Source organism: Apus apus, chromosome 2 (assembly GCF_020740795.1).
Source record: "Apus apus isolate bApuApu2 chromosome 2, bApuApu2.pri.cur, whole genome shotgun sequence".
NCBI lineage: Eukaryota > Metazoa > Chordata > Aves > Apodiformes > Apodidae > Apus > Apus apus.
Window position 1 is genome coordinate 51,112,471 of NC_067283.1, and position 11,024 is coordinate 51,123,494.

The 11,024-nt window shown below is 44.4% G+C and overlaps 1 protein-coding gene across 1 annotated transcript in view; it reads right to left on the bottom strand.

Moving 5' to 3' along the window:
• The window catches only part of AVL9 (AVL9 cell migration associated), a 39,511-nt gene extending 31,867 nt beyond the window's left edge, over window positions 1-7,644 (bottom strand). Inside the window, exon 1 of the mRNA XM_051609259.1 lies at window positions 7,515-7,644. Within this exon, the coding sequence (XP_051465219.1) occupies window positions 7,515-7,580 (66 nt within the window). The 5' untranslated portion in view covers window positions 7,581-7,644. The remainder of the gene's footprint in view (window positions 1-7,514) is intronic.
• Window positions 7,645-11,024: the final 3,380 nt, after the last annotated feature.

Here is an 11,024-nt window from a genome sequence, read left to right on the forward strand (position 1 = left end):
CGGAAATACGTATTTTACTGATTTAGCATTTATTCAACAGAGAGTTCAAGATTCTTGGATGTTATGATACAAAGAAAGAACAGACAGATCTTAAGAAGAAAGTTCACCACGATGACTACGGAAAGTGTTACCTAACTGTGAGTAGGTATTTAGGAACCTTCTCTCAATTCAGACATTAGGGCAATTATGGAGAAAACATCCAGTATGGAATCCTTCAAAAAATACTTCCTGTCCATGACTTCAAGGAATCCAATGCAAGATTAAAGCACAGTGCTCTTTAAAGCTTGAAAAACTAAACAAAGAAAGAAAACAAACAGAAATCTACCATACTTGAGAATTTTTCTTAAACAATGAACACAAACTACTAAACAAGTGGGTTTCATAGCCATGCAGAGAGTAGAGCCAAACATTAATTCTACACACAAGATCAGAATCCATGTTATTGCTTACTGAAATGTGAAATAAGCAATTACATGTGTGCTTAGCAATGTATTGCTTATTTAAAACAATTAGCAACCCATGCTTATTTGAGCATCTTTTTTAATAAAGGCTAAAAGCTTCTTTCCAAGTATCACCTGCTGAACATAAGCAAATTCATGTATTTTATACAACAGACTAGTCTTTGATACTTTATGTATGCTATGATTAAAATAATCAAAAGATTTCGTGCTCATAACGGTCCTTTAAAGTGCTTAAATAATATTATTATAAGCAGGGACCAGTAACAAAAGGAATTGCGTTACTGGTTATCATCAGAGCCAGGAACAAAGCCCTTCGGCTTGACTCCAGTCTATATCCTTTTCCAGTTATTTCTTGTTTCTGTTGCACCTTTAACAAGATCTTGTCTAATCACTAGAGAATATTACATATTGCATAATACCTGCCTACTGTGCTCCCCCAAAATGAAGACAAAAGGACTTTACAGACAACAAAGCAAACACTTCTCCTACATGACTAAGAAAGTGTCAAGCATATCTAACAGAATCACAACAACCACTGGATTGGCAGAGATCAAGAAGAGAAAAGGTTATTCTCCAGCAAAGCAGAGTCTTAGCAGAAAACAGGGACTGAGACAGGCTAGAAGTGTCCCCTTAACAGAAGGGAAAGATGCCTCTGGAAAGGCTGTGTGCAGAACTGAGAGAAGAAAGTGAATTCATTATTTCCCCTCTTACAAGCAAGGGCTAAAATAGAGGACACAGGAGACCTGGAAACACAGGCAGTTCTCAAAGAAGTTGATAAACACAGCAAACTGAACTCGCTCATTCCTTAGACACCACCTAATTCTGAAAATAAAGTCAAGCCTAATTTGTCAACAATTCTGCTTGGAGACATATGCTCCTGGGGCGTAAGTAAAAACAGACCATGTGCACAGATTGCTCAAGCCATGTTGCATGCATCGCAATAAGAACTGCCTCCTGGAGCTCAAGTACCTGAAGCTCTCAAATGACAAGGAGGAGCACATACACAACTCAGGAAGTGAAGGAGTCTTAAAAGGTATTCTTCCCTCTCAAGGTTCATATTCAGGCTCTTCTCTAGAACTTAGGTATCAGCTGTTTCATTCCTGGATGGTCAGGCAAGACACAGGGAATTGGTCTTCAAACACAGCCCCCACAAAAAACATTCTCACACAGACAGACAACTCCTATTTCAGAGAAGGTAAACATATTTACATTACAAAGTTTAAATACTTTGAACAAGCTTTGAGTCTATACCAAAACAGACTTTTGTATTTACAATAATCCACTCCCCATGTCTGTGACACCAAGTTTAAATTGTCATTTTCCACTGGTGTATAGAGCAGTGTGTCAAGATCAGCTGCTGTTATTTTACAGAACAAGGATGCCAAGCAAACAAAAGTGACCGGTACTGTGAGCAAGTCCATGACACACCCAATACTTTTCCCACTAATCAGATTTTTTTTCTGTTTCACAACATGGTTGGAAATGTCTATGCTTAAGAGCAGTCTGGAAGACAGTTAAGCCCTTGAGAGGATACATGAGACAATTGCCACCCACTGCATCAGGTCAGAAACAATCTACATAACTGCTCAGTACACTGAATGCAGACAAGCTGGGCCTTGCCACGTGAAGTGACATTACGCGTAGCCTGACTGGTGGTGACACAGGGCCTGAGTTCACTCAGATGTAACAGCCTCAAAGCATCAAGACAGGACAGGGATTTTTGTGCCAGGTCAGGCAGTGCAGTAGTAAAGAGACCACCTGTTTCCTGCAGCAACCAGCCAGGGGACTTATAGGGACTCGTGCATAGCTCTCTTACCTTCAAGTTTTCCAGCTTTGCTGAAACTTTCTGATTTTCAAATAAATCAGTTCACATTTTAGCTTTACCTTAAAAATTAATGATTTACTCAGTACTCAGGATATTTTAAGCTTTCTACACCCTCTCACTAAAGACCTTTACCGTAAGATAGGTAAGTATTTTCCACACCATTTAACACTTTCAAAAACTAAAATGTTTTCAGGTAAACTAAGTGCTGCATTTCTCACTTGGAATGAGAGGAAGTGTTTCATGATTCTGAAAAACAAAACAAAAACCTTCCCCTTTATTTGCTCTGAAATCCCTGCCCACTAACTTCTACAGCTCCTGAAAACTACTGAGGCATTTATTAGCATCTGATTCAGAAGAACGGCACAAACTGCCCCACAATCCAAGTCTTACCATCCAACACTGAAGCAGGAGATCAACAGAAAATAGTAAGAGCCAGGGAGCTGTAACAGTAACCTACTGAAATAAATTAGTCAACCAGCTACAGATACTCCAAAACAGATCACGCCATTTCTGTGGCAGGATTCCCTTATTACCAATTTATTTCCCAGTGTTTTCCTGACTTGATTCCTGCAGAGCCCGAGAACTCCTACCACACCAAAACCAGGTGTTTTACATTAACAGACAAGAGTACAAGCAACTACATACGACAAAGGGCTGTATTTGCAATGTCTCTCTCATTAGGCCACTCTGGTCATCAGCAGCAAACAGGTATCAAAAAAGCAGGTATTTTTGTATTTTAGAGAAGTGTTTGTCATGTCATTTCAGATGAATTTAAATCATGATTGAATGAATACTACCCATGATCTCTGCCCATTTTGGGACATTTGCTATTTAATTACACACTGAGGAGGGTTCTCATAAGAAGTCAGTATGTACAAAGCAAAGAACCCCATCACAATGCCTGCTTCACACCAATTGTGGTTGCCTTTTTTTATGAGCCTTTTGAGAGCACATCAAATGCTAGGCAGACATACTTTCCAGCCAAGCTCCTCCTCCAATTCTCTGAGCACTCTGCTTTAACTACCTTGTCTCCTTGGCAAAGACACACAGCAACCAGCACTTTTTGAAAGTCTCATTGGTATCACATAACAAATCAGTTACTAAGAGGCACAAAGAAGGAGGCTGGCAATCTGCTCGAGTAAACAAACAAAAGTCTACAGCTTCTCCAAAAGCTTTCTCCATGCTTGCTAGAGAAAACTCCTTCCAACGTTTTCAGGGTTTTAGTTGAAAAACACAAAGTGCTGCCTTCACACCACCAAGCCTTCGGGACAGTAAGCAGACCCCAAGTTTTTAACAACTGCCCAGGAAACTGCATCCTCAGACTAAACAACATACCTAAGCCTTCACTTTATCTGTTACACAAGCCTACTTCAGCCACTAGGAAGACCCATGGTCCAACACTGGGCCCTTGGAAGGAGCCCATGGAACAATCATCACTCTTGTACTATTAATTAAAAGGCACCGAGAAACAGACCAATTCTCAGACTCTCCTCTTTCGTAAACAAATGCCTGTGGTTTGTTTTTCAAGTCTGTGCAAGAGAGTGATATTCTCATACATTTCCAAACTGCACATAGAAGTCTTTGCGCTATAGGTTAAACATTTCTGATACTGAAAGTTAATCAACAGGAAGCACTATACACTTCAGACATAAGGATCTAACCAGAACAACACTTGTCTAAAAACGTGTAGGAATCCATTTATGTCTGTTACCAACAGCAATCCCAGTCAGAGAATATTCAGAGCTCAGTTTCAAGTTACTTCTGTACTCATCAGCTTTACACCACAAGTATCTTTCTATTCCCTGCCTTCCACAGGACAGCTTCAGAGGGAAAGTCAGCTAATGAAAACACCTAGCATCAAGAAATTAACACCTCAAACTCCATATGCAGTCACCAGCAGGACTATTTGAGAAAAGAGAGACAGAAACACAGAACCCAAAAGGAGCCTTCTCAGACAAACAAGGTAAATTCCTGTTACAACAGCTCAGCAAATTCACTCTGACTTACTGCCATTTGGAAGCTGCTTTGAAAATTTGCTTTTCTGCAATTAGTAGTTTCTCATATGCCATCTACAGTGCATCTGCAGATAGCTCACATCCACCTATTTTTGTGCCAACGCTGTCCTTTAGATTAAATGGTTGTTTTTTTCCTCCTTATTTTTCACTTTCCAACAGTCCCCCAGAATACTATTGCCTTTAATACAGTGGTTCAATGAATACTTCAGTGGCTGCTATCAAACATGACAACCAAAAAGAGAATCATAGGATTAAAGTTGGAAAGACCTTTGAGATCATCGAGTTCAACCATCTGCCCTACACCCCTGTGACCACCAAATCATCTCCCAAAGCACCACGTCTACCTGTTTTTTGAACACTTTCAGGAACGGTGCCTCTACCACCTCCCAAGGCAGCCTGTTCCAATGTCTCACTGCTCCTTCTGTAAAGGATTTCTTCCAAATATCTAATCTGAACCCAGAAATCTCAGGCTGCTACTTTCAAACAACTCTTTTCCACCCCCATACTTGTCTTCTTGTGCCCACATAGCTGTCTTCTGCAGAAGCGAATGAGAGAATTCAAATCCTTTTTTCTGAAAGGTGAATCAGAATTTTTATGCATCGGCAAAAACATCATTACCCTATAGGACAACATTTGTTACCATGCTTACCCTCAAGTAAGATCACTGCTGTGACTTATCCTTGATCATATGCAATCTTATTTCCTTTCCAGAGGTCTCCCCATATTAATTCCCAAGCCTATACTGTTACTATTAATTCCTATTGCATGACTTCATAATGCACTTCACATCCACCATTCCAGCATTCCTTATTATCCTGCTCTTGCATGACATTCCAGTCTTCCTTTGTAACACTTATTCCTGATGTTTGTTCATCATAGATTTTACTGTGTAATCAAGGCCAGCATCACTTCCATGGGCCCAAATTCAATCTTGAGAAACACCCCTCACAAGCACCTTTCAGACCAGCAGTTCCTCTTCTGACACAAATCTGTTGCTGCTTCCTCTCCTTCATACTGTTCCCTGCCCAAGTACCAGCTCTTGTAATAATTCTCCGGTATCTCCACCTTAGAAAAAAAATGACTTCTTGTTGTTGTTGTGCTGTGTGATCTGTTATTAAGTTCCAAGCAGATTCAAGCTACTTTGTTTCTTTAACAGAGAAAGTAAATCAGTAATTTATTCTTACAAAAGATGCAGGTCAATCAGGCATGATATACCTTTAGAGAATGCACACAGGACTCGGTCTAGTTAGTTTTGTGTTGTTAATTAATTTTTTCTCTCTCAAATTCTCCAGAGCCTCACATACTACTGATGTCAAACTCATTAGGCTCAGCTGAGCAGCTCCCTGCCTGCAGCTCTTTTAGGAAATGATATTTAGAGATCAGTAACAAATTTGCTAAGTCAGAGGTAGAATATATTTAAAACTGGATTTCTGGTTAGATTTCCCTTAAGAAGCCTGTCTGTTGTTCTACCAGTTGTCACTGTATTCCTGAAGCTGTTCTCACCATGACACAGCTACCCTGTTCCCCTTCCCCAAACACCTTTCTCTCCAACTTCTCCAGTTCATTTCTTGAGATAAAGACGAGTTTGGTTCAGAGGTATTCTGACCCAAATTTTTAACAACACCTGAAAATGTACTTCTACAAACATTTTAGTGGCAGCAAGATAAAATTCACACCTACTAATTTGTAGTTTGGGGTTTGGTGGGGGTATTTTTGGTTTGGTTTTTTTTGAGAGGTTGTTTTGTTGTGGGTTTGGGTTTTTTTTTTTTTTTGCTTTGCATCAGCACCACATAACATTACAAGAAAAGAAATACAGACCCCAAAAGAGGAAGAGAGGCAATGAAAGCCACTTTTATCTCCAACCTATGTCTTCTCCAAGAGGACTCCTAACAGTCTTTGACAAGAAAATGACTGATAAATACTGTAAACCATGCAACCTAGATTATCTAATTAGTTCACAGGAACTGATACTGCAAACATCCACAGGTAAGCAGCCGCTAGACACCCTGAGGAGAAAGAATGCATTACAAAGCCATACAGATTTTTCAGAAAAAGAGATGGAAGAACACATACAAGGAGCTATAGCACTTCTGCTCCAGCCTCTGTTGGTATGAGGAATTGTTTTACACTTACTATTCTGTGCTTGCCTTGTTTCCTGAAGCATTAACAAGCAATAATTTAACTCTCTGGTACTCTGTATGAAAAGCATCCATGTAAGACCTATTAACGATCACCATCACATTCAACATTGTTTTGGCAATTTTTGTAAAGATTCAAGAACGCTGCATGGGAGAGGATGTACTGCAAGTCCAACATTGGATCTATCTGCAAGGCAACTGTGTGTGCAGCCCAGCAAGGCAACACCACCTCCTGCTTCAGGGATAACAAAGATTAAAAAAAAAACAACCCTGAGTATAAAATACCTGCGAAACACACCACATCCACATAAAATGCTTCTACCTTACAGGCCACGCGAAGCCGTCAAGCATTTCCCAAAAAAAAAAAAAAAATAAATAAAGGGGAGACACGCAAGGAAAACTTAAACCGAGGGTGGGTTTGCAGGCGGGGGCCGCGGGGCTGCTTTGTGCGCAAGCTGCCAGAGCTCAGCGCGGCGCCGCACGGCTGGGCCGGCGAGGAGAAAAGGCCAATTTTTTTTTTTTTTGAAAAAACTAAACCTCTCTTTCTTAATCCCGTGTGCCGAAGCGTTAACCACGCAGCACCCTCCCCAGGCAGGGGGGCCGGGACTGGAGCCGCCTCCCCGCTCCCAGGGGAAGAGCGCTGGAGGCCGGGCTGCGTGGGGGGCTCGCCCGGCCCCCGCTCCGCCGGGCCCTCGGCGCGGCAGGCCCGGGAGCCGCACTCACGTAGGCAGCTCCATCAACACCCACCGCCCGGAGCGGCTGAGTCACGGCCCGGCCGAGCAGCCCCCGCCCCGCGCCCGCTGCCTGCGGGAACCCCCCCCCGGCCGCGGGGAAGGGGGAGGCCGCGGGCGGGCCGGGGCCCTAACGCGCTGCGCCGGCTTCAAACCGCTCCTTCAGCCGCCCCTCCTGGAGCCGCAGCAAAGGGTCCCCCCAGGCCCCGCGACCCCTCAGCAGCCGGGCTGCAGCCTTCCCCGCGGGAGGGCAGGGAGGAAGCGCAGGAGCGGAGAGGGGAGGCGGGAGAGAAGGGGCAGCCGCCGGCGGGCGAGGAGGCGGGCGGCAGCCGCGCCCCCCTCACCTGGCAGCCCTTCTTGTGGTGAAAGCCCACCACCACGATGTGCAGCACCGGGCCCCGCTTCTCCATGGAGCCCCGGCGATGGCCGCCCTGCAGGATGCCGCCGCGCCCGGCCCTTCGCTCCGCCTCCAACCGCCCGCCGGCCCGCACCCACCCGGCCCCGACCGCCCCGCGCTTCCGCGGCGCCCAGCCCGGGGAGGGCGGCACGCCTCCCGCAGCTCCTCCCGCAGCTCCTCCCTCTTCCCGCTCCTCCCTTCCTCCCCACGGCCGGGCGGGGCTTCGCCTGGGCCCGGCGCCTCAGGAGGCGGCCTACACCGCGGGGGGAGCGGTGGTGGCGGCTTCGCGCTCCCCTCCTGCCCCGCCTGGAGCTCTCCTGAGAGGCTTGTTTCATCGAGGGGCGTCTCAGGGCCGAGCGTCTTCGGTTTAGACCGCAGCCGGGCAGCGGGGTCGCCCGGGCCGGGGCAGCCCCCCCGGATCTCGGCTGAGGCCTTCTCGCCCGTGTCCCCGTCGCGCTGCGGGCACCGCCGCTGCTGCTGCGCTGCGAGCAGGGGAGGTGGCACTGCCGCCCGTCGTCTGGTCGCAGTCTTTGCCTGTGGAAACCTCCTCTCAAAAGCCTCCTGCAGAGCGGAGGGCAGCCCTTCCTCGGGCTGCTTTGCTTCCCGTGTGAAGCCGTGCAGGGGAACGGCAGCCCAAAATGAGTTCGGGGGGGGGGGGGTTTCGGCCCAGCTGTGTCAGGTGGGTTGCTGAAGGCTAAAAAGGAGAAAAGTCAAGTGAAGGCTTCCTCCGTTAGCGCTGTTCTGCGGCTAACAATACGTTCTGATACCCCGCAAAGGCAGTTCAAAGGCTTGTCCAAGAGCAAAGGCAAATTTAGTGAGAGAAAAAAAATCTTTATCTTGCTGCACTCCGACCATGCTCCCTCTTTAACCTTTGTTGTGATTCGGTTCTGGTTATTTACATGAGCTAGAGATTGTGCTCTTAATTATTAAGATCCTCTGTGGAAACTGGAGGAAAGACTCTTTTTGAAAGAACAGTGCTTGAACAAAATCTGGTCACTAGCACAATACCCAGAGGCTCAGATTATAACAATAAAGCATGTAATTATGCGTTGTTCCTCAGCTCCAACAGAAGTGCCATTATAGTAAAAATATACTGTAGGGAACACAGGATAAGCTACAAGGAACAACCCAGCTCTGGCAAGTGAATAATTTCTTGTTACTTTTACTCTGTAACGTACTGTTTAGAAACATTAAAAAAATAAATTATATCTATATCTTTGCCATAATGTCCTGCAGTAATGATATATCTCCCGAAAGATGCATTGGAGAGTTTATCGCTCATCTTCAGCTGATTGAGGAAAAGGCAGTCTGGCATCACTCTTACTGCTATGGATTATGCTTTATAGAGATTTCTTAGTTATACTGCTGGATAATTTTGACTAATTGCTTATCTGAAAAGATTATTAGATTATTTTTTTTTTTTTCTGTTTGAAATTTGTTTTCCTGCTCAGGCATTAAAAATGTTGGACTGGCAACATCAGTCTGTTCTAGGAAGACTAGCTGTCTGACATAATCTGTGTTTTCTTTCGCAGCTCACTCTGCGTGTATTTGTGGGAAAGAAAAGAAGATGAGAGCTGCTATAAAACAGAAGCTCTTGGAAAAGTCTGCCAGATTATTTTTTTTAATTAATTTTATTTTCTTAATGCATAGCTAGCAAATATCAATGAAAACTGAGCCCTTCACTTCTTTGACTCCTGCTTCCTCCAGCAACCAGCCAGGGGCTGTGTGTAGCTCTCTTACTTGCAGGTTTTTCCATTTCTGTGACAGGCTTCTCTAGTATCAGTTTACAAGGGTAAATATTTATTCATGCACGTGAGGTGTCCCAGCCAAATTGGAGCACCCCAAATGTGGATTGACACAGGGCTTCTATTGCCTTGGAGCATTCTAGGTGCTGCACGATACAAGTAATCCCCAACAGTCATGCTAGAGATTCCCAATTGCAGTAACACTTGGAAAGCAATTCTATTTCTGCAGCATTCTTTTTGCCTGTCTCTTGGTCCAGGTGTCCCTGGAGTCAGCCTAGTGATAGTTACTTACTATGATGCCAGATGATGCTGGGACGGTTTCAGAGATGTGCTAGAAGGTCTAAGATGCTGGTGTTCTTTTCGGTGGCCAGAGGTGTAATTTATTCTTCATGGGCAGGTCTAAGCTTCTAGGAAGCTAAGTCCTTATTTCCAGGGTCAGGCTGTCCTCTCTTTTGTTTTACTTCAGCATGAACAATACCAGTGCCTCCAGTAAAGTTCTACCACCTCGTTACACTGTAGGGTGTCATGTGACCTAATTAATAGGTATTAACAAAGTTAATACACTTTCCCACTGTAAAGCCTGATAGGTGCAATAGTTAGGGAAGGGAATTTCCGTAACAGGTCTTAATTGCCTTGTGTCCTGTGGAGTGTGAGAAACGTGTAGAAACTCCTACCACACTAAAACCCTGTGTTTTGTATTCATGGACAAGAGTATGAGCAACTAAATAAGACAAAGGGTTGTGTTTGCTGTTCCTTCCTCCTTTGACCCCTCCTCTTACCAATAGCAAACACTTTTGGGGGAATACTGATGAAATCAAATACCCTACAATCATGTTACACCACCTCCAGTACAAAACATGGCAAGGACTGAAATTCTTCCAGATGGTATCCCTCCCAGAATATTAACCGTAGGGCAAATGGAATTGGTTACACCAAGGGATTGCACAGTGGGATTGTGACCTATTAGTCTAGACATGAAGATTCATATAATGAATACTGTATTGTTCTGTACCTTAACTTCTCCTCTTTTACATCCTCTGTTGATATCAGATTCTCGAGTTCTTGTATTTCCGGTAACTTTGATGAATACCTGTGCTTTAGCTAGAGGAGATAGCACTGGAATGGTGTTACTGATATCACAACATCCCAAATGGAAGTTCATTCCGAAAAAGTGCAAGCCACAACTCTTCAACCTGTGTGGGCAATTACCTCACATCTGGTTATCGAACCCTGAGTAATATTAGCTGAAAGAACTAGAGCAATGGCGTAGGCAACTGGAAGGAGATGACACTCCTGTTTTCCTCCCTTATCACAGGTCGGCTCATCGTGCTTTGTAGTCTTGTACTACAAGCACATGCTCGGAATACATTTCTGCAAGATCAGCATGTAAATACTGGCATTTGGTTGGCCTCTATGGTAGCTATCTCATCTGCCTTTTGTATTGTATTGATTAGCAACTGCAGATCTTTTGACAACATGTTTTATTGGTGTGCTAACCCCAGTAGCTGTATTACAGAACTGTACTGTGCTAAGTGCTTTTGAGGTTCATGTTCCTCATAGTTACTCTTTCTGAGTGGGTAATGGCTGTATGCCAAGGAACCCTACAAAGTTGATCGGCAGTGGCCTGTCTCCTTCTTCAACACCATAAATGCTGCTCCTATTTTGAAGACATTTGTTACTTCAACGTAATAGGTGAATCAGCCAGCACAGAG